This window comes from Rhinopithecus roxellana, chromosome 7, assembly GCF_007565055.1.
Source record: "Rhinopithecus roxellana isolate Shanxi Qingling chromosome 7, ASM756505v1, whole genome shotgun sequence".
NCBI lineage: Eukaryota > Metazoa > Chordata > Mammalia > Primates > Cercopithecidae > Rhinopithecus > Rhinopithecus roxellana.
Window position 1 is genome coordinate 150,988,256 of NC_044555.1, and position 24,710 is coordinate 151,012,965.

The 24,710-nt window shown below is 40.0% G+C and overlaps 1 protein-coding gene across 1 annotated transcript in view; it reads left to right on the top strand.

Annotated features, from left to right (window-relative positions):
- The window catches only part of CENPI (centromere protein I), a 67,855-nt gene extending 44,837 nt beyond the window's left edge, over window positions 1-23,018 (top strand). The window contains 7 exon segments of the mRNA XM_030934091.1: window positions 4,522-4,657; window positions 5,611-5,735; window positions 7,195-7,252; window positions 7,372-7,573; window positions 9,823-9,845; window positions 20,904-20,945; window positions 22,184-23,018. Coding sequence (XP_030789951.1) covers window positions 4,522-4,657; window positions 5,611-5,735; window positions 7,195-7,252; window positions 7,372-7,573; window positions 9,823-9,845; window positions 20,904-20,945; window positions 22,184-22,318 — 721 coding nt within the window. The 3' untranslated portion in view covers window positions 22,319-23,018.
- The last annotated feature ends 1,692 nt before the right edge of the window (window positions 23,019-24,710 follow it).

The window sequence follows — 24,710 nt, forward strand, 5'->3', positions numbered from 1 at the left end:
TTTTTCCCCCTTTAAGACAGAGTCTCACTGTTGCCCAGGCTGGAGTGCAGTGGGGTGATGATAGTTCGCTGCAACTTCCGCCTCCTGAGTTCAAACAATTCTCCTGTTTTAGCCTCCCAAGTAGCTGGGACTGCAGGCACATGCCACCATGCCTGGCTAATTTTTGTGTTTTTAGTAGAGATGGGGTTTCACCATGTTGGCCAGGCTGGTCTTGAACTCGTGACCTCAAGTGATTTACCCACCTTGGCCTCCCAAAGTGCTGGGATTACAAGCATGAGCCACTGTGCCTGGCCAGTAGTCCTTAGTATCTTTAAATATCTAACCAATGTTCAAATTCCCCTTAGCTTCAGTTATAAATAGCTGGTAGTTAGCTTGGCTAAAAGATGAGCCCAGACTAATTTTTCTGTATGTTCTTATCCCTATAGTGGTTTCCTACTTTGGTAGGAGAATAGAGAATAGAAGCTTCTTAAGTCCTGGAAAATTGTTTTTAATTCTTCATATTTATTATTACATTGTTTCCATATACACCTGATCACTTTTAGAAGGAAATGGAGCATTAGTGGGTAGTAAACATCTTGTAAAGCTGTGCTTCTCAAAATATGGTCCTTGGATCATCAGCATAACCTGGAAACTTGTTAGAGATGCAAATCTCAGGTCTTGCCGTAGATCTACTGAATTAAACCCTGGAGTTGGGGCCCAGTAATCTGTTTTAACACTACCATAATTCTGGTGCAAGCTGAAGTTTGAGAACCACCATCTTATCTTATCTTATCTTATCTTATCTTATCTTATCTTATCTTAGTGGCGGGATCTCACTCTGTTTCCAGGCTGAAGTGCAGTGACGCAATCTTGGCTCACTGCAACCTCTGCTTCCCGGGTTCGAGCTATTCTCCTGCCCCAGTCTCCCGAGTAGCTGGGAGTACAGGTGCTCTCCACCACGCCTAGCTAATTTTTGCATTTTTAGCAGAGATGGGGGTCCACCATGCTGGCCAGGATGGTCTCGATCTCTTGACCTCGTGATCTACCTGCCTTAGCTTTCCAAAGTGCTGGGATTATAGGTGCGAGCCACTGCGCCTGGCCAAGAACAACTATTATAAAGAAATTCCACTTAAACATTTAATCTCTTCTATCTAAATTACATTAAGAATAGTATGTTTGAAATCACCTCCACCTTCCCCCCTCCCCACTGTTTTTTTGACACAGGGTCTTGCTCTGTCTCCCAGGAGTACAGTGACGCAGTCTTAGCTCACTGCAGCCTCAACCTCCCAGGCTCAAGCAATCCTCCGACCTCAGCCCCTGCGCTCTGACCACAAGCATGCACCACCACGTCTGGCTAATTTTTTTTTTTTTTTTGTAGAGACAAGGTCTCACTGTGTTGTCCAGGTTGGTCTTGAACTTCTAGGCTCAAGCTATCCTCCTGCCTTGGCCTCCCAAAGTATTGGGATCACAGGCGTAAGCTACCACATCCAGTCCAAAATTCCTCTCTTTTACTTGTGGTTCTGCCTAACCTGCATTCCCCTCTGTGGGCTGCTGAGCCTGGACCCATATTTATTCATTTGCTATTCCCCCAGATGAGCAAGAGATTTGACAAAATAGTATGTTTGCATCTATAATCTTTGGCCGACTTGCAATGTAAGTCTCTGATACCCCTGAAATAGCTGCCTTACAATTTCTGTATTATCTTTTTAAAAATCTTAGGATTCCTCTTTTATTAGTGTCATAAGTTAAGGTAGACAATTTAAAAAGGAATTCTGTTTTCTAAAATTCTTATATAAATGGAGATACATGTGGATAATTTTGCTTGCCATATCAATGTTTGGCATTATATAGTATAGTTCAAGTTTTCAATAATTCTTTTTATTTAGTAAATATAGGTATAATGCCCTATTTTTATCATGTGACCATATGCCATATCACTGTCAAAAAGGGAGTAAATTGTAGTTATATATCATAAAAAGAGAAGGGTAGAAAACTTCTAAACAGTGGTTCTCAAAGGGGGCCATTTCTCGTTGTCACAGTGACTGGGAAGAGGTTGCAACCATCATTTAGTATGTGGAAGATGGGGATGCTCAATGTGCTCCAGTGGGTGGGAAGTAGGAGGCAGTCCTGAACAGTGAATTGTTTCATCCAAAATGCCAATAGTGTCTTGTGGAGAAACACTTCAAAAGAGGCTGTTCTGAACAATCGTCGTTGTTTCAAATTATTTCAGACACAGTTGCCAAGTGCTACCAAAAATCATAGTTAAGATACAGTTATGCCTGTAATCCCAGCACTTTGAGAGACCGAGGCCAGCGGATCACTTGAGGTCAGGAGTTCCAGACCAGCCTGGCCAACGTGGTGAAACCTTGTCTGTAGTAAAAATACAAAAGTTAGCTGGGTGTGGTGGTGCACGCCTGTAATCCCAGCCACTCAGACTGAGGCACGAGAATTGCTTGAACCTGGGAGAAGGAGGTTGCAGTGAGCTGAGATTGTGCTACTGCACTCCAGCTTGGGCGACAGAGTGAGACTCCATCTCAAAAAAAGAAAAAAAAGATATAGTTTTGCAAATAGCCAGCTGGCTATGTGTAGTTGCTCACCTATTTGAATGGTCTCCTGATCCTTCCTTGATTGCCTTGGCACTGAATTATCGTGGTGGGCAGTAGTAGAGTTATCATCATCTCTGAAACTCTTAAGATTATACATGTTCTTTTCCTTATGCATAACCATCGTTAACTACCTAGATAGGAGGGCAAAACTATGAATTCAAATTTGTAAGTCTTTTCCTAATCCATTTAACATTGTCAAAGATTGAAGGACAGTGGTGAGTAGATGGATGGATTGAACTAATACCCATATGTGCTGTAAGAGACTCCATTCATTGATCTGGGGAGAATATAAAATAGCCAGATCTGCTTTTTGACTAGAAGAATAAAAGATACCAAAAATTTTGCTAATTCCCTTTTAGGGTTGAATTGAATTCAAGTGAAAAATATATATATATATAATATATATATATTTTTTTGAGATGGAGTCTCACTCTGTCGCCCAGGCCAGGCTGGAGTACAATGGCACGATCTTGGCTCACTGCAACATCCACCTCCTGGGTTCAAGGGATTCTCCTGCCTCAGCCTCCCTAGTAACTGGGATTATAGGCTTGCACCACCACACCTGGCTAATTTTTGTATTTTTAGTAGAGGTGGGGTTTCATCATGTTGGCCAGGCTGGTCTTAAACTCTCGACCTCAGGTGATCCACCTGCCTCGGCCTCCCAAAGTGCTGGGATTACAGGCGTGGGCCACTGACCCCAGCCAAATTCAAGTGAAAATATGTTTAATAGCATTTTAGCTCAGGAATTAAGGCAAAACTGAGTTTTGATTTGTGTACTGTAGTTTTCCTTCGATCTGTGTTGCAATGTTACTGACAGTATAGGAAATGATTCCTAAAGTCATTTTAATGTTTATTCCTTTAAATCACTTTTGATTTGGTTGGGATAAATTAGTTCTCATTTTTTCTAGTTTATGGTATGATTTTGTTCATTTTCACATTTTATCCTGAAATTTTTTTTTTTTTTTTTTTTTTTTTGAGACAGAGTCTTGCTGTGTTGCTCAGGCTGGAGTGCAGTGGCATGATCTTGGCTTACTGCAACCTCCACCTCCCGAAGCAATTCTCCTGGCCCAACTTCCCGAGTAACTGGGATTATAGGCACCCACCATTACACCTGGCTAATTTTTGTCTTTTTAGTAAAGACAGGGTTTCACTATGTTGGCTAGGCTGGTCTCGAACTCCTGACCTCAAATGATCCAACTGCCTTGGCCTCCCAAAGTGCTGGGATTACAGGTGTGAGCCACTGCACCTGGCTTGAATTTTTTTTTTTTTTTTAAACGGAGCCTTGCTCTGTTGCTCAGGCTAAAGTGCGGTGGTGCAATCTCGCTCGCTGCAACCTTTGCCTCCCAGGCTCAAGTGATCCTCCCACCTCAGCCTCTTGAGTAGTTGGAACTAGAGGCATGCGCCACCACCTCACTTAATTTTTGTATTTTTTGTAAAGACGGGGTTTTTGCCATGTTGCCCAGGATGGTCTCAAACCCCTGTATTCAAGAGAGACCCCCACCTTCGCCTCCCTAAGTGCTGGAATTATAGGTGTGAGCCACTGTGCCCGGCCCTGAATTTTTCATGTCACTTTTATGTGAACTTTTTTTCCCCACTTAACTTTTAATGGAATACCTATTTTTCTAATGGTTTTTATATATCTCACTTGAGAATTTTCATATCTGCTTGGAGCTTAATATTTTATTTCTCTGGTATTTACTAGTAGAGTCTGATTGCTTAGAATGTTCTATGAATTCATCTTAATGGTTCCCTGGAGGGCTAAGTGTAGTTTTATGATTAATCACTGTGATTTTTTTTAAAAAGTGAATTATACATTGGAGCACTGATAGTTTTTAAAGTCTTCACCAACTTTTTGCTTTATATTATTTAGCTTTAGCTTGGAAATTGTGAACACTATTGCTACTCTGTATCTGAATGTTATGATTTCTTATTGCAGAGAGACAACTTTGGGTGGATCCATGAACTCTGTGTCTAAACTGATCCACTATGTAGGGTGGTTATCCACTACTGCAATGCGCTTGGAGAGCAACAGTACTTTCTTGCTACACTTTATTTTGGATTTCTATGAGAAGGTAGTACACATTACATTTTCCCCATTTGGATTTTTGTGAAGGCTGTCCACTTTACTGGCTTATTATTTAAATTTTATGTACAACCATTAAAGTGGGCTATGATCTTATTAGCATCATTAAAATAACCTCACATTTTGGAGTTCATGATTATTTTCTCGCCAGAATAACTCATTTTCATAAACAAAGGGGAAAAACAAATGCCTTTATTTAGGGCCAGGTACCACTACATTGACCTGTGTTAATACTGGCCCTAGAGAGAAGTCTATTGTTAGCATTATTTTTTGTTCATCCCATTCCCAACCCTGGCAGAAACCAAAAATATCTTGTTGTTTCTTCAGATCTCCATTTCTACCTTTCAATTGCCTTACTTCTCTTGCTACCTAGTACCCTTTTATTGTTTTATAGTATATGACTTGGACAGAACTATAGGTTGGTGCAAAAGTAATTGCAATTTTTGCCATTGAAAACAATAGCAATAACCGCAATTACTTTTGCACCAATTTAATATTATCCATGAAGTATCCATTATAGTCTCACTTTTCCCAGCTTCCTCTCTTTACTAATACCTAGTTGTCTTGTGTTATGCATTTGCTTAGAAGCATGCTCCTTTGTTTTCTAGGTTGACAGCTAACTCATATGATAAGTAAGTGTTATGGGACTTAAGGAGAAAGAAATACTTCCTTAATCTACCCTGTCCCCCTAACTTTAAGACCTTTCCCCCCCAAAAAATGAAAGATTTGAGTAATGGCCTTCTGGAAATAATCCTCTATAGTGTGGTTGATGTTTGGTAAAGTATATTTTAAGCAAGCTTGTAGTTACTTGTTTATTTAGGAGTCAGGCATGTCCAAAGCCAATGTTACATTATTATCTTATACTGACGATTCTTTGGGTGAACTTGGTTGAGAAGTTCTGGGGAATAGTCTATATACTGATGTTATCTTTCTTTCTCAAAGGTGTGTGACATATATATAAATTATAACCTTCCATAAGTGGTGGTGTCTCTTCCTGGGATCTTATATTCTGCACTCTTCAGCCTGGATACCAACATCCTGAACCAGAGGTGTTTTATTATGCACAGGTACAAAGCCTTTTTACCATTTTATGAAATGGTATATTATAATTTTCTCTTCGTCTTTCAACTGTAATACAAAAAATATTCCTACTTGTCTTTGGCCAGGGCCTCTGGAAATCGGGCTTGCTATTGGACATGAGATTCCAATATGGGGCCGTGATAGCTGTGTTGTTTTTAAATCCTCCACTGGTGTGGCTACGGAATGAAAAAAAAATCATAGTTAAGGACCTGTTGTGCAGTGGTACTGTTGCACTCAGCATTGTTCATTGTCTTCAGGAAAAATTAGTCATTTGCTGACAATTGCTTTAAGTATTTGTAGCTTCTCTGATAAAAACATTTTCTGGGAGATAAGGGGAGCTGTTGCCAATTATGTGGAACTGTAAGTATTATTTCTGGTCTCTAATTCTGTAACTTGTGGACTGAAATTAGTTTCTTCAGTCCATAAGTGTAGACTTTTTATTTTGAGACGGAGTTTCGCTCTTATCACTCGAGTGCAGTGACATAATCTCAGCTCACTGCAACCTCTGCCTCCCGGATTCAAGCAATTCTCCCCCTCAGCCTCCCGAGTAGCCGGGATTACAGGCGCCTGCCACCACACCTGGCTAATTTTTTGTATTTTTCGTAGAGCAGGGTTTCACCATGTTGGCCAGGCTTGTCTCGAACTCCTGACCTCAGGTGATCCACCCACCTTGGCCTCCCAAAGTGCTGGGGTTACAGGCATGAGCCACCATGCTCAGCTTAGTGTAGACCTTGTTGGCATAACTTGTAGGACTATGTCAACTTTAAAATGTTTAAAAACTAGTTAATAGTTCTCAGACAAGAATTTCCCCTTTATCCTTTCTGCTGCACCTTTTTTTTTTTTACATTAGGAAAATATATTCTTTATCAGTGACTGCTTTTGAGCCTCTATTAATTTTTTTTTAATTATTTTACTTTAAGTTCTGGGATACATGTGCAGGACGTGCAGGTTTGTTACGTAGGTATTCATGTGCCATGGTGGTTTGCTGCACCTATGAACCCATCATCTAGGTTTTAAGACCTGCATGCATTAGGTATTTGTCTTAATGCTCTTCCTCCCCTTGCCCCCCACCCCCTGGCAGGCCCCAGTGTGTGATGTTCTCCTCCCTGTGTCCATGTGTTCTCATCATTCAACTCCCATTTATGAGTGAGAATTCTATTAAATTTTTAATAGTGAAACATTGAAAGCATTTTTCATTGCTTATTTTTTATTTAGTCAAGTATACAACTTAAGTATACAACTTATTGAGCCTCTATTAATTTTCACTTGAGGAGAATGTACCACAAAAGGATAAAATCCTTAACTAGACAACTGGATATTTGTGTATATGCACATTTGCATATATTTACATTTAAAATGTATGGGTTTTTTTTAAATTTTACTATGTCAAAGGCATTGTATTCAAAGGTATGTTAAATGTTTCATTCAGTTTGGTTTTTCTGGTAGGTATCGTAAAAATCTGACTGCTGCAAAGAAAAATGGTACAAAAGGTATGAATGAGAAAGCTCTGTGTTAAATCACTGTTACTCAGAAATTAAGTCTAGATATACGTGACCTGATGGGAAGGAGGAGGAAAGGGAAAATAGGTGATAGTGACAATTTTTTTTATTTCTTTCCCATTAGACAAAATCAGGTTTCGATTTCAGCAGCAAGACTTACCAAGAATTTAATCACTATTTGATATCCATGGTTGGTTGCCTGTGGACATCCAAACCCTTTGGGAAAGGAATATGTATTGACCCTAAAATCCTAGAAAAAACTGGAGTGGCTGAATATAAAAATAGTTTAAATGTAGTCATTCATCCATCCTTCCTTGAGTTATGCTGTTTCCGTTTTGCTACAGATAAGGGTATTTAAGGAATGTTTAGATTTTGTATAGTAATACTGTGATGGCAGAAATAGGAACTACTGTACATTTAATGTGTCTGAACTGTAAGATGTGTTTAGTAGATTTTTTTTTAAGTAACAACTAAATTTTGGGCATTTTGCTAGGGTCTGGGATTCCAGTTAATATAAGTTTCTGTCCTCTGAGAGAGCTTGGGCTTGTAGCAGAGACAGACTTGTAAACAAATCACTGTAATACAATGTGGCAAAATGTGAAAAGCTTCAGTTGTGAGAAAGATGAGGGAGTGATCAGTTCAGTCCTGCCTGGGTAGAGGTGGTGCCATGTAAGGAAAAGCTTCATAGATGTGGAAACGCTCAGAAAATCCTTCTAGAAAAGATACAAAATTTAGGCTAGATAATATTACAATTAGAGTTACAGCCTTAGTCAAAGACTGCTGATTTAATGGAATGATATCAATATGTAGGCAGGTGGAGGAGGGTTTATGTTTGTGTGTGTCCTTTCAGGACTTAATTCTCAGCCCTGTCACTTTCAACATTATGTGTGTGTGACATGGAGAAGAACTCAAATGGTAGTATCTGAAATGCATGGATGAGACAACAGGGTGGAATTACAAATAACCTGAAGGAATTTGGACTCAGGATTCCCTTAACAGACCGGAACATTGAGAAATTTAACAAAATGAAAAAAAAGTGTGCAGGGTGCGGGAGATATTCATTGAATAAATTTTAATATACGTATACAATGAACCAGGCACTATAGTGAGTAAGACCCTCTGAGTGTTGTCATTAGAGAGCTTAACATGTAGTCAGGGAGGCAGTCATTAAACAGACATCTTAGAAAAAACAATAATGAGTGACATAATAGGAGAAAGTACAGAGGATGATGAAAAAATATAAAGGGGCGCTAAGTTCAGGATTTGCAGAAATGATGCTGATTGGAATTTTGAAGTGTGAACATGAGCTTGTCAAGATAAGAACAGAGTTTGAGGAAAAGTGTGAAGATGCAGAGCAAATATAGAACAGAAGTCAACAAACTTTTCTTGTAGAGGGCCAGATTGTAAATATTTCAGATTTTACAGGCCACGTGGTCTGTGTCAAGAGTACTCAACTTTATCATTGTAGCATGAAAGCAACTGTAGACAAAGCATAAACAAATGGTTATAGTTGTATTCCAGTAAAAAATTTATTTACAAAGCCAGGTGTTGAGCTAGAGTTTTGGTCTTGGGCCGTGGTTGGATGACCCCTATGTTAGAGCCTGTCATGTTTGAGGAACATGAGGTAGAATTGTAGGGCTAGAGCGGTGATTCTACACTGACTGAGCAACAGAATTGTCAGTGGTGCTTTCTCTTTTTTTTTTCTTTTTTTTTTTTTTTGAGAGGGAGTCTCGCTCTCTCACCCAGGCTAGAGTGCAGTGGTGCAATCTTGGCTCGCTGCAACCTCTGCCTCCCAAGATCAAGCGATTCTCCTGCCTCAGCCTTCCGAATAGCTGGGATTACAAGTGCCTGCCACCATGCCTGGCTAATTTTTATGTTTTTAGTAGAGACAGGGTTTTACCATGTTAGCCAGGGTGGTCTTGAACTCCTGACTTCAGGTGATCTGCCTGCCTTGGTCTCCCAAAGTGCTGAGATTATAGGCATGAGCCACCGTGCCCAGCCAGTGGTGCTTTTTCAAAGTGTACATCTTTAGCTGCTCCCATGCTGAGACTCTGATTTAATAACTCTAGGGTGACATTCAGGACCCACCTTTTAAATAGTTCTGATATACAACAAGAGTTGAGAGCCACTGAGTTAGACTATAACATGGTAGGAGATGAGGTTTTGAAATGTAGTCAAGGACTAGATGCTGAGGAAAATAATACATAAGCCTCTGAAACCATATTGATTGATTTGAATATTTGAGTAAGAATTATATTTTTTAATTACATAGAAGAATTTCAGAGACTATAGTATAGTGATTTTCTGATATTTCTTCTTGTCTTTTTCTCTTTTCTTACCTTCATAATAACTTATCATACAATATACAAAAACCTGTGTCAAATTAATAATACTAATATTACTACTAACATGAGGCTACTAGATGAAATTTTAAATGTTTGCAGGTCTTTTTCCCCCTGGACTAAATCCTTCTGCAAATGTAAGGTGCACATACTGTATTTTACATGCAGTTAGGTACATTTGTTATTTCTGTTTATTTTCGTGTTTTACAGATTGCCTTATTTTTCTTTTTAAGACAAGGTGTCGTTCTCACTCTCTGTCCCCCAGGATGGAGTGCACTGTCACAATCTCGGCTCACTACAGCCTTGACCTCGGGGGCTCAAGTGATCCTCCCATCTCTGCCTCCTGAGTAGCTGGGACTACTAGCCAACGCTCCTGGCTAGTTTTTTCCTATTTGTAGGGATGGAGTTTCGCCATATTGCCCAGGCTGGTCTCAAACTCCTGAGTTCAAGCGAGATGCCTGCCTCAGTCTCCCAAAGTGCTGGAATTAAAGGTGTGCACCACTGTGCCTGGCTACTTTTTTTTTTTAGATTTTATTTTGAAATATGTAAAAATTTACATAATTCTATACTATGAAAATCTCACTTCTGTCCTTTCCTCTTCCATCTTTTACCATCTTCTGCCTTGAGATAACCATTTCTATTGCTTTTTGTTTTTTCCATCCAGTGTTTCCTTTCTTTAAACTTAGTAAACATTGTTTTATAATCTGTATTTGATAATTCCATTGTCTGAAGTTTTTGAATGTCTGTTTCTGTTGCCCGCTTTTTTTTTTTTTTTTTCTTTCTTTCTTTTGTGCTTCTTCCTCATACTGCTTCGTTTCTTTGTGTGCCCGGTTATCTTTAACCATGTGCTGGATACTTGGACTATTATTTTGTGGAAATAATTTGAACACTGAAATGATATCTTTCTGCACAGAGGACTTTCCTTTGCTTCTTACTGGTACCCAGTGGTGCTCTTTGTCTGGCACTACCCTAATCCAAGTTCTGTGTCTGAGATCCCTGAACTATAGGAGGTCAGACTGCAAGCTTGCAAGAGGACTAATTTACTTCTGGTTATGTCTTACCTTGAAGGTATATATCCCATTGGGTTTTCAAGTTTAAAGTGGGGCATGATTTATAAGAGTTCCCAATTTTGGAAAACCCTGTGCTCTAAATTTAATTACCTTAGTTCTTTGAGGCCGTGGAAGTACAGTTCACTTTGGTAGCAAATTCCTCTGGATTGGCAAATTCCCTCAGGCCAAAAGCGATTTTGAGTATTAGACTGACTTCTTTGGGTTATCATCTTCTATATTTTGGCCTTGTAACTCCTTACCATAGCATTAGCACCTTGTTACTTAAAAAAAAAAAAAAAAAAAAAAAATCTATCTTTTGTTATGGAAAAGTGTCAAACATAACAAAGGTAGAATAGTATGAGGAGGCCAGTCACGGGGTGGCTCACACCTGTAATTGTAGCAGTTTGGGAGGCCAAGGCAGGCAGATCACTTGAGGTCAGTAGTTTGAGACCAGCCTGGCCAACATGGCAAAACCCCATCTCTACTAAAAGTACAAAAAATTAGCCAGGCGTTGTGGCATGTGCCTGTAGTCCCAGCTACTCAGGAAGCTGAGGCAGGAGAATCACTTGAACCCAGGAGGCAGAGGTTGCAGTGAGCCGAAATGGCATCACTGCACTCCAGCCCGGGTGACAGAGCAAGACTCCATCTCAAAAAAACCAAAAAACAAAACACAAGAACAACAAAAAACAAATACACAGTTCAATGGCTTTTAGTTTAGTCATAGAGCTGTGCATCCATCACCATCATCAATTTTAGAACATTTTCATTATTCCCAAAAGAAACATCACACCCCATAGCTATCATTCCCCATGGCCTCCCACCTCCCAGTCTTAAGCAAACACTAATCTACTTTATATATCTATGTATTTACCTGTTCTAGAAGTTCCTTTTTTTTTGAGACAGAGTCTCGCTCTGCTGCCCAGGCTGGAGTGCAATGACATGATCTCGGCTCACTGCAACCTCTGCCTCCCGAGTTCAAGCTATTCTCCTACCTTAGCCTCCCAATAGCTGGGATGACAGGCGTGTGCCACCATGCCTGGCTAATTTTTTTGTATTTTTAGTAGAGACAGGGTTTCACCATGTTGGTCAGGCTGGTTTCGAACTCCTGACCTCGTGATCCGCCCACCTCAGCCTCCCAAAGTGCTGGGATTACAGGTGTGACCCACCCGGCCCGGCCTCTAGAAGTTTCAAATCAATGAAATCATACAATATGTGGTCTTCTGTGACTGGCTTCTTTTTCTTTTTTGAGACAGAGTCTTGCTCTGTCACCTGGGCTGGAGTGCAGTGATACCGTTCCAGCTCACTGCAACCTCTGCCTCCTGGGTTCAAGCGATTCTCCTGCCTCAGCCTCCTGAGGCACTTGCCACCATGCCCAGCTAATTTTTTGTATTTTTAGTAGAGACAGGGTTTCACCATGTTGGCCAGGCTGGTCTCTAACTCCTGACCTCAGGTAATCTGCCTACCTCCCATACTGCTGGGATTACAGGCATGAGCCACAGTGCCCAGCCTGGCTTCTTTCACTTAGCATAATGTTTTCAGTGTTCAGCTGTCTTATAGCATGTATCAGTACTTTTACTTGTAAATACTATTCCTTTGTATAGATACGACATTTTATTCATTTATCAATTGATAGAAATTTTGGTTATTTTCACTTTTTGGTGATTATGAGTAAGTATTCTTGTAAAAGGTTTTGTGTGGACATATGTTTTCGTTTCTCTTGGGTGTATATACCTTGGGTATATATACTTAAGAGTGGGAATACTAGATCATATGATGACTCTGTTTAACCACTGGAACTTCCATACTTTTCCAAAGTAACAGCACCATTTCACATTCCCATCAGCAGTATGTGATTGTTCCATTCTCTCCACCTCTTTCCTAACATTTTTTATCTTTTTTTTTTTTTTTTTTTTTTTTTTTTTTTTTTTTGGTTCTAGCATCCTGGATGTGTGAAGTGGTATTTCATTGTGGTATTGATTTGCATTTCCATGGTAGCTGTTGATTTTTAGCATCTTTTCCTGTACTTATTGATCATTTATATATTTTCTTTGGAGAAATGTCTATTCAGACTGTTTGCTCATTTAAACATTTTTTTTTAAGTTTTTTAGTTGCTTAATTTTTTTTTTTTTGAGATGGTCGTTCGGTAGCTCAGGATGGAGGGTAGTGGCACAATCACAGCTTACTGCAGCCACGAACTCCAGAGCTCAATTGATTCTCCCACCTAAGCCTCCTGAGTAGCTGGGACTACAAGTGCATACCACCACTCCTGACTCATTTTTTGTAGAAAGGGTTTCACCATGTTGCCCAGGCTGGTCTGGAAATCCTGGGCTCAAACAGTCTCATCTGGGTTGGCCTCCCAGAGTGCTGGGATTACAGGTGTAAGCCACCACACCTGGCCCTTTGCATATTTTTAAATGAGTTTGTGATTTTATTATTCAGTTGTAATAGTTTTTATATTCTAGATACAAATCCTTTATCAAGTAAGTAATTTGCAAAGTTTTTTCCAATTTTATGGATTGTCAATTTTTTGTTAGTGTCTTTTGATTTACAAAGGTTTTTAATTTTAATGAAATGAAATTTCACTTTTTTTTCCTACTGCTTATGCTTTTCTTAGAGCTTAAGAAATCACTGCCTAACTCAAGGTTACAAAGATTTATTCCTCTGTTTGAGAATTTTGCAGTTTTAACTCTTACATTTGAGTTTTTAAAATCAGTGTTATCTCTTGTATATGTTGTGGTTTAAGTATACAGCTTCATTGTTGTGTGTGTGAGTACACAAATGTACCCACACCATTTGTTGAAAAGGCTACTCTTTCCCATTAAAATGTTTTGACCCTTGTCTAGCATCAATGAGCCGTAAATGTATGGACTCTGAGTTCTGTTTTATGGATCTATATGTCTGTCCTCTCGCCAGTAAATGCTGTCTTGATTAGTATAGCTTTGTAGCAAGCTTTGAAATCAGAAAATGTGAGTTCTCAAACTTGTTCTTCTTTTTCAAGATTGTTTTGGCTATTCTTGGTTCTTTGAAATTCCGTATGAATTTTAGAAACAGCTTATTAATTTCTATAAAGAATCCAGGCCGGGCACAGTGGCTCACACCTGTAATCCTAGCACTTTGGGAGACTGAGATGGGTGGACCACCTGAGGTCAAGAGTTCGGGACCAGACTGGCCAACATGGTGAAATGTTGGCCGTTTCTCTACTAAAAGTACAAAAATTAGCCAGGCGTGGTGGCACATGCCTGTAATCCCAGCTACCAGCTACTCGAGCGGCTGAGGTGGGAGAATCACTTGAACCCGGGGAGCGGAGGTTACAGTGAGCTGAGATTGCACCACTTCACTCCAGCCTGGGTGAAAGAGCAAAACTCTGTCTCAAAAAAAAAAAAAAAAAAAAGAATCCAGCTGCTATTCTGATAGATAATGGCTCGTAATCTGTAGAAATTTGGGTAGTATTGCCATCCTAATAATATTCTTCCAATGCATGAACATCATATGTCGTTCCATTTATGTAGGTCTTCAGTTTCTTTCAACAATGTTTTGCAGTTTTCAGATTATAAATTTTATACTTTTTTGGTTAAATTTATTCCTAAGTATTGTGTTTTTTGATGTTATCATAAATGGAATATTTTTCTTGATTTCAGTTTTGGATTGCTTATTGCTATTATATAGAAATGCAATTGATCTGCATCCATATATTGATCTTATATCTCATAATGTTGTTGAACTCATTTATTAGTTTTTATAGCTTTTTGGTATATTCCTTAGGATTTTCCACATACAAGATTATGTCTTCTGCAAATAGAGATAGTTTTGTTTTTTCCTTTTAAATTTGAATGCCTTTTCTTTGTCTTGCCTAATTGTACTGCCTAGAACCTCAGGTACTATGTCGAATAAAATGGCAAGAATGGCCACTTAATCGTAGGGAGAAACATTTCACTTTGTCGTTTGTCAGGTTGGGGAACTGCCCTTCTATTCCTAGTTTGTTGAATGGTGTTTTTTGATGGAATCTCGTTCTTCTTGCCCAGGCTGGAGTGCAGTGGTGCAGTCTTGGCTCACTGCAACCTCCACCTCCTGGGTTCAAGCAATTCTCTTGCCTCAGTCTCCCAAGTAGCTGGGATTATAGGCACCTGCCACCACGCCCGGCTAATTTTTGTATTTTTAGTAGAGATGGGGTTTTACCATGTTGGCCAGGCTGGTCTCAAACTCCTGACCTCAGGTGATCTGCCCACCTTGGCCTCCCAAAGTGCTGGGATTACAGACGTGAGCCACCACGCCTGGCCGAATGTTTTTTTTTATTATGAATGGGTGTTAGATGTTGTGAAACGATTTTTCTGCATCTATAAACATGGTTTGGTGGTTTTTGTCCTCTATTCTACTGATATGGTATATTACATTAATTGAGGTTCAGATGTTTAACCAACCTTGCATTCTTAGAATAAATCCTGTTTGGTGATGGATAACAATTCCCTTTTACACATTACTGGGTACTTTTTTTTTTTTGTAACCCTCTATAGCACACAGGCTTACTAAATTCAGGAAGGGCAAGCAAAAACTCTTTTTACAAGTCTTATAGATTCTTGGAAACAAACAGATTTGACTATTGAATAAAAAATGTTAAAGCATATAAGTGACCAGTTTAGTTTGGAAAATAGCTCAGGCTAGATTGTCATATAAGACTTTTATGAGATAATGTTGAACTTCATAAAGACAAGTGAGTCAAGTGCAGACATAAATAATTGTAATGATAATAATTATTATGATGGTACTAATGTTTTGCCTTGCCTTTGTTTAATAACTTACCCTCTTTTTTTTTTTTAGACAGTGTTTCACTCTCGTCACCCAGGCTGGAGTGCAGTGGCACGATCTTGGCTCACTGCAATCTCTGCCTCCTGGGTTCAAGTAATTCTGCTGTTTCAGCCTCCTGAGTAGCTGGGATTATAGGCACCCGCCACCACACCCAGCTAATTTTTGTGTTTTTAGTAGAGATGGGTTTCACCATGTTGGTTAGGCTGGTCTCGAACTCCTGACCTCAGGTGGTCCTCCCTCCTCGGCCTCCCTAAGTGCTGGGGTTACAGATGTGAGCCACCGCTCCTGCCTTATCCTCTTTTTTTAAGTACCACAATATACATTGACTCTTTGATTATCAAAGCAGTCCTGTAAGGTTGTAAGGTTAGGCACCATTATTCCCATCTGAAAGAGGAAGGAATAGCCTCAGGAAGATTGATTTATTGCTAAAAGGGAAAAATAATTAACAATTATTTATTTGTTTATTTATTTATTATTTTTCGATGTTTTATTTCCATAAGTTTTTGGGGAACAGGTGGTATTTGGTTACATGAGTAAGTTATTTAGTGGTGATTTGTGAGATTTTGGTGCACACATCACCTGAGCAGTATACACTGAACCCAATTTGTGGTCTTTTATCCCTCACTCCCTTCCCACCCTTTCCCCGAGTCCCCAGAGTCCGTTGTGTCATTCATATGCCCTTGCATCCTCATAGCTTAGCTCCCACTTATGAGTGAGAACATACGATGTTTTTTTCCATTCCTGAGTTACTTCACTTAGAATAATAGTCTCCAATCCCATCTAGATTGCTGCAAATGCCATTAATTCATTCATTTTTATGGCTGAGTAGTATTTCATCATATATATATGCCACAGTTTATTTACCCACTCATTGATTGATGGGTGTTTGGGTTAGTTCCACATTTTTGCAATTGCAAATTCTGCTGCTATAAACATGCATGCACAAGTGCCTTTTTTTTGTATAATGACTTCTTTTCCTCTGGGTAGATACCCAGTAGTGGGATTACTGGATCAAATGGTAGTTCTACTTTTAGTTGTTTAAGGAATCTCCACACTGTTTTCCATAGTGGTTGTACTAATTTACATTCCCATCAGCAGTGTAGAAGGGTTCCCTTTTCACCACATCCATGCCAACATCTATTATTTTTTTATTTTATTTTTATTATGGCCAGGAATTAACAATTATTGAAGACTTGTGACTCGCCAGACTTGGCCTATAATGTACATATATGTGTTAGGCCTCAAAACTAGGTATCACTATCCCTGTTTTACAGGAGAGGAAGCTGAACTTCCAGAGTAAATTGACCCTGGATCAGTAACAAGCAAGAGAGGACACTGGGGCCATGCACTGTGATTCATGCTTGTAATCCCAGCACTTTGGGAGGCTAAGGTGGGAGGATTGCTTGAGCCCAGGAGTTTGAGACCAACCTTGGCAATATAGTGTGATGCTGTCTTTACATAAAAACTTAGCTTGGTTTGGTGGCATGCACCTGTGCTCTCAGTTACTTGGGAAGTTGAGGTGGGAGGATCACATGAGCCTAGGAAGTCAAGGTTGCTGTGAGCTGTGATTGCTCCATTGAACTCTAGCCTGGGTGACAGAGTGAGACCTTGTCTCAAAAACAAAAAGGGACATTGTTTTTCTTTTTTTGGTTGTTTTTTTAAATTTGGGGTATTTATATGATATTTTGATACAGCGTACAATATGTAATGATCAAGTTAGAGTAAATGGGATATCTTACCATTTTCCATGTTAAGAATATCCCAAATCTCTTCTAGCCACTTTGAAATATACAATAAATTATTACTTATAGTCACACTACTGTGATATTAAACACTAGAATGTATTCCTTCTATCTAACTGTATTTTGGACCCATTAACCAACCTCTCTTCACATCTGTCCCCCACCCCCTTCTCCTAGCCTCCGGTGACCATCATTCTACTCTCTACCTCCATGAGATCCACTTTTTTAGCTCCCACATATGTGTGAGAACATGCAGTGTTTGTCTTTCTGTGCTTGGCTTATTTCCTTTACCATAATGTACTCCACTTCCATCCACATAGCCACAAATGACAGAATTTCATTATTTTGTATGGTTGAATAATATCCCATTGTATATATCTACCACATTTTCTTTATCCATTCATCTGTCGATGGATACGTTATTGTTAGTTTAATAGGAATAGCATTGAATCTGTAAATTGCTTTGGGCAGTATGGCTTTTTTTTTTTTTTTTCCCCCCAAGACAGAGTTTTGCTCTTGTTGCCTAGGCTGGAGTGCAATGGCGCAATCTCGGCTCACCACAACCTCCTCCTCCAGGGTTCTAGCGATTCTCCTGCCTTAGCCTCCCAAGTAGCTGGGATTACAGGCATGTGCTACCACGCCTGGCTAATTTTTGTATTTTTAGTAGAGACGGAGTTTCACCATGTTGGCCAGGCTGGTCTTGAACTCCTGACCACAGGGGATCCGCCTGCCTTGACCTCCCGAAGTGCTGGGATTACAGGCGTGAGCTACCGCACCTGGCTGGAATGATTTTTAAGTAGGGTTGTAAAATGGTCTGAGTTGATGTGATAGATATCACTTTTTTTTTTTTTTTTTTTTTTTTTTTTGAGACAGTGTCTCTCTCTGTCACCCAGGCTGGAGTGCAGTGGCACAATCTCAGCTCACTGCAACCTCCACCTTCCGGGTTCAAGTGATTCTCATGCCTCCACCTCTCAAATAGCTGGGATTACAGGCTTGTGCCACCACGCCCGGCTAATTTTTGTATTTTTAGTAGGGACAGGGTTTCACCGTGTTGGTCAGGCTGGTCTTGAACTCCTGACCTCAAGTGATCCACCCGCCTAGGCCTCCCAAAAGTGCTGGGATTATAGGCATGAGCCACTGTGCCCGGCCAATAGAGATCACTTTGGCTTCTTTTTGGAGTATGGGGTTATAAGAAGAGGCCCGAGTGGGAACAGGAACACCCATTAGGTGGCTATTGCTGAAGTCTAGACAACAGATATTGACAGTGATTTGTATCCAAGGGGTAGTAATGGAAATTGACAGAAATGGACGATTTGAAGTATATTGCAGTGGTAGAACAGATGGGACTTGATGATAGTTTGATTGGAAGTGGGAATGAGAAAATGACTTTTTTTTATTTTCTTGAGACGGAGTCTCGCTCTGTTGCTCAGGCTGGAATGCAGTGTGCGATCTCGGCTCACTGCAAGCTCTGCCTCCCAGGTTCACGCCATTCTCCTGCCTCAGCCTCCTGAGTAGCTGGGACTACAGGTGCCCGCCACCACGCCTGGCTAATTTTTTGTATTTTTTAGTAGAGACGGGGTTTCACCGTGTTAGCCAGGATGGTCTTGATCTCCTGACCTCATGATCCACCCTCCTCGGCCTCCCAAAGTGCTGGGATTACAGGCTTGAACCACCGCGCCTGGCCTTTTTTTTCTTTGTGAGACAGAGTTTTGCTCTTGTTGCCTAGGTTGAAGTGCAATGATATGATTTCGGCTTTCTGAAACCTCCGCCTCCCGAGTTCAAGTGATTTTCCTGCCTCAGCCTCCCAAGTAGCTGGAATTACAGGCGCCCGCTACCGTGCCCAACTAATTTTTTTGTATTTTTAGTAGAGACGGGTTTTCACCATGTTGACCAGGCTGGTCTTGAACTCCTGACCTCGGGTAATCCACCTGCCTCGGCCTCCCAAAGTGTTGGGATTACAGGCATGAGCCACCGCGCCCGGCTGACTTTGGTTTTTTGACTTGAACAGTTGAGTTGGTGGTAGTTCCATTTATTATTCAGAGGAATACTGATGAGAGAACAGGAGAGGTTATTTTGTTTTGTGAGGAGGACAATTTGAGAATCAAGTTCTGTTTGACCTGCTTAAATTTGAGATGCTTGTTAGACATCCAAGAAAAAAATGTAAGTAGACAGTTGGAGCTTGGTGTTCAGAAGAGATGTTCAAGCTAGAGAAATAAATAGAATATGGAATTCATCAGTGAGTAGTATATTCATCAATTTCAAAAACTTTTTTTTTCACTTTCCTGCTTCTAAGAGATCAGATATGTCGTGTGATCATTGTCAGTCAGGTAGGAATAATAGCATATTTGTCATTTGCTATTGGAATGTGCACAGGCAGACTGCCAGAATCAGACTTTGCAGGATGGATGTCAGCAGCTTGGGGAAAAAATCTGGAGACAATATTGGAGCATTGTTGTAATCCTCAAAAACCCAATGATTTGGAGGGAGAGAGGGCAGAAGCAGTGATTCATACTTGTTATGGACTTTCCTGAAGCAGGAGCCAAAAGTAGTTAGCTTTATATATTGAGACCCCAGCACCATTAGCTTTTAGTTCTTTTTTTTGATGGAGTTTTGCTCTGTTGCCCAGGCTGGGGTGCAGTGGCACGATCTTGGCTCACTGCAACCTCCGCCTCCCAGGTTCAAGCAATTTTCCCGCCTCAGCCTCCTGAGTAGCTGGAATTACAGGTGCATGCCACCATGCCCGGCTAATTTTTGTATTTTTTTTTAGTAGAGACGGGGCTTCACCACGTTGGCCCGGCTGGTCTCAAACTTCTGACCTTGTGATCCACCTTCCTTGGCCTCCCAAAGTGCTGGGATTACAGGCATAAGCCACCATGCCCGGCCTAGCTTTTAGTTCTTTTAAGAAATGCGTTTATGTTTCCAGTAGCCAAGAGAGGACTTTGAATGTTCCCACAGCAAAGAAATAATGTTTACAGTGATAGATATGCTAATTACCATGGTTTGATCATTAAACAATGTATACGCATATTGAAACATTGCATTGTACCACATAGATATGTACAATTATTATGTGTCAGTGAAAAGAAAAAAGAAATGGTACGTAACCAACACTCTATGGCACAGAGGATGATGTGGTGTGAAAAAATACAGACATTCCACAACTCAGAGGAGTTGTACTCTGAATAGAGGGATTGTACTCCGAATATGAAGTTTTAGAAGTACTTTCACCAGTTTATTTTGTTTATATTTACTATTTTATGTTTATAAAATGATATATGATACAAACCTGCCTACATCTAAAACAACTATTTTAATTATTCTAACAATTCTGTTAAAAAGGCATTGTGTTATACACAGTTTATTTATTTGAATAGAGACAAGGTCTCATGTTGACCAGGCTGATCTCGAACTCCTAGTCTCAAGAGATCTGCCCGGCTTGGCCTCCCAAAGTGTTGAGATTACAGGTGTGAGCCACTGTACCTGGCCTGTTATACATAGTTTAGGAGTTTTCACTTAGCAATAATTTTTAAAATGTTATTTCTTAAAGCTGATGGTTATTTGAAAGGAATCCAAAAGTGATGGTAGGAATAGAACTTTGCAAATGAGCAAGTGAAGTGCCATCTTAATTTTCTGATGATTTGTACTAACCAAGTATTTCTATCCCCATATCTCCCTACTTCTTTTTTGTTTTGTTTTGTGTTTTGTTTGTTTGTTTTTAAGGAAAGCCCAGAAGAAAGGACAGTAAACATGAGTTCTATTCAGGTAAATAAATTTACTTTCATCATGTTGAGGGATTTCATATAGCTTAATTTCATCAAGAGAATTTATGCCTTTCCTTGTTTCCAAACCTTAAGCCTGCTGCCTCCACAAAGTCAAAATGAAGTGTTTGCCTTCCAAATTCATTCCAATGACTTTAATGTGAATTTATTGGCACTTATTCTTTCTAGTCTTATCTAGGATATAACTCTTGATAGTTACAGTTGCATATATATAAAGTGTGACTGTAATGAGACTGGTGTAACAAAACCGTACATAGGCCGGGCATTGTGGCTCATGCCTGCAATCCCAGCACTTGGGGAGGTCGAGGCAGAGGATCCCTTGAGGCCTGGATTTCTTTTTTTTTTTTTTTTTTTTTTGAGAAGGAGTCTTGCTCTGTCCCCCAGGCTGGAGTGCGGTGGTGTAATCTCAGCTCACTGCAACCACTGCCTCCTGGGTTCAAGCGATTCTCCTGCCTCAGCCTCCGGAGAAGCTGGGATTACAGGTGTGTACCACCATGCCTGGCTAATTTTTGTTTTTTCAGTAGAGAAGATGTTTCTTCCTGTTGGCCACCTGGTCTCGAACTCCTGACCTCAAGTGATCTACCCGCCTTGGCCTCCCAAAGTGCTGGGATTACGGACATGAGCCCCCGCACCTGGAGTCCTGGAATTTGAGATCATCCTGGGCAATGTAGCAAGACCATGCCTGTACTAAAATTTTAAAAAATTAGCCAGGCATAATGGCTTATGCCTGTGGTCCCAGCTACTCGGGAGGCTGAGGCAGGAGGATTGCTTGAGGCTGGGAAGTCGAGGCTACAGCGAGCTGTGATCACTGCTGCATTCCAGCTTGGGCAACAAACAGAGCAAAACCCTATCTCAAAAAATAAAAAAATAAACCATATATAATTATCTCATTATCAAAAACTGCTATTTACATATTTAATATAGGCAGTAATGTAATAATATCGGCTCCTATGTTATCTCCTAGAGTGTGAGAATGATGACACATTTCCATTGCATAGTACTTAAATTTTTTTGCCAACATAATAAAATGGATGTTTAGCCCTTGGAATTGGGTACTTTCTGGTTTAAATGTTACTTAGTGACTGAGCTCATTTTCCCCCGGAACTAATTTTGATATGTGCATGCAGGATGCTGTAAACTCTTCCTAGGGAAGGAGGAGGAAATAGAGAAAAAGCATAGTAAAATATTTGATAAGTAATTTTCCTTTTTGTGTGCCTGCAGGGAAAGAAATGGAGCTGGTATTTGGACTATTTATTTTCACAGGGGTTACAAGGCTTGAAACTTTTTATAAGAAGTAGTGTTCATCATTCTTCCGTTCCCAGAGCAGAGGGCATAAACTACAACAATCAATATTAAATGAATGTTGACATAAACTGAGCATACTGGACAAAACTCCCTCCTCATTGCTAGAGCAAAATGGCTCATCTTGAGTTCCCATTTTCATTTCACTAACAGATTGCCATCCTCAAGGAGTACTCAGACTGGCCTTCTGTTCATGGCTTAGGAGAGCCTTGGTGTGGCTAACTGATTTTTAAAGATTTAGATTTTTTTTAGCCTACCAGTGAAAAATGGACCCCTTCATCATCAGGCTCTGCCTTCTACCAAATTATACATGAAAAGACACATCCGTTTTGTGGTAGGATTTTTTCACATTTTGGGGTACTATGAGCTGCATTGATGGAAGACAGCAGGCAATATGTGGTGACAGTTAATTCACAGGCATAAACATGCAAAATACTTTGCTGCCTCTGGGGATATTGTCATTTCTCTTACTATGAACAGCAGCACTAGCACCAAGTTAACAGGATGCGACATGTATGACTCTGAAAGCCCTAAGTAGTTGGTAACTTCCTGGGCCTTCAATCATAGCAATTTGATGAGGGAAGGAAGGGAAGAGGATTTGTTGGGTAATCAAGACATTCCTGTATATGTCTGATTTCATGGAACTGCTCTATTTTGTTTGTGTGTATTGTATATGTATATGTGTATGTGTGTGTGTCTGTAGCTTCAGTTTTTAAGTGTTAAGGACTAAATAAACTAACTGAAATTTTACTTTTAGAAGGAATTCTGTAGTTTAAAAAAAAAATCAATAGTAGCTAGAATATCTTGCTGAAAATGTACTATAAAATTTTGCCTGCTGGGCATGGTGGCTTACGCCTGTAATCCCAGCACTTTGGGAGGCCAAGGTGGGTGGATCATGAGGTCAGGAGTTTGAGATGAGGCTGACCAATATGGTAAAACCCCGTCTCTACTAAAAATAGAACCTGGGAGGCGGAGGTTGCAGTGAGCCAAGATTGTGCCACTGCACTCCGGCCTGGGTGACAGAGCGAGACTGTCTCAAAAAAAAAAAAAAAAAAAATTTACCTCAATTTGAGAAGAATCAAGCAGAATTAATTTTTGTCTTTAAGGATGCATACTTGGGGTTCCTTTTTTTCCCCCCCATTAAAAAAAAACAAACCCTAAACTATATTATTGGATGGTGTTCAGACTAGAAATCCCATTCATCCATTGACTCATTTATTGATTCAATAAATATTTATTGAGCTCCTTACTCTGTGCCAGGTACTCTTCTGTGTGCTGGTTATACAGTTGTGACCAATACAAAGTACTTGGGGTTTGTTTTTGTTTTTGTTTTTTGAGATGGAGTCTCGCTCTGTTGCCCAGGCTGGAGTGCAGTGGCATGATCTCGACTCGCTGCAACCTCTACTTTCTGGTTCAAGCGATTCTCCTGCCTCAGCCTCACAAGTAGCTGGGATTACAGGTGCCAGCCACCATGCCCAGCTAATTTTTGTATTTTTAGTAGAGACAGGGTTCCGTCATGTTGATCAGGCTGGTCTCGAACTCTTGATCTCAAGTGATCCACCCGCCTTGGCCTCCCGAAGTGTTGGGATTAGAGGTGTGAGCCATTGCACCCAGCCCAAAGTGCCTGTTTTTATGGAGTGTACATTCCAGTGGAGAAGACAGACAATAACATATATCAAATGCTATAAAGAAAGGGCAGGGAATAGGGATAGAATGTGTTGAATTTTGTCAAATGCTTTTTTTGTGTCTTTTGAGATTATCTAATCTCAATTATTAAAATTATTAAAATTATCTAATCTCAATAATTAAAAGCCCTAATGAAGGGGTTTTGCCCTTCATTCTGTTAACATGATATATCACGTTTACTGATTTATGTATATTGAATCATCTTTGCATCCTGGGATGAATCCCATTGGGACAGAATGTGGAGAGGGTTGAAACTTTAGATAAGATGGTTTAGGAAAGCCTGTTTGAAGAGATGACATATGCAGAGGCCCCAATGAAGGAAGCTTATGAACCATATAAATATTTGGGGAAAGAGCATTCTGGACAAAGGTAAAAAACAAGTGAAAAGGCCCTAAAATGTTAACTTACTTGGCATGTTTGAGGAATAACAAAGAGGCCAGTAAGGTTACAGCATAGTGATTAAGAGAGAAGAATGGTAAGAAGTGACATAAGGAAGAAAGCCAGGTCCTTATAGCCTGGCGTGGATGTGTAAATGGGAAGCAATTCGATTGAGAAGAGGAGTGACATAATTTGATTTACCTTTATGAAATATGGAGCTACAATGCTAAGGTTAGAGTGAAGAAGATCAAAGAAAAGCAGAGACTGGTTAGGTTATTATAGTGTTCTAGGTAACAGTTTTGGACTAGTGTGATAAATGTTGAGGTGGGAGGGGTTAGAGGTTGGATTCAGACTCTATTTTGTAAATAGAGAAGATAATGTC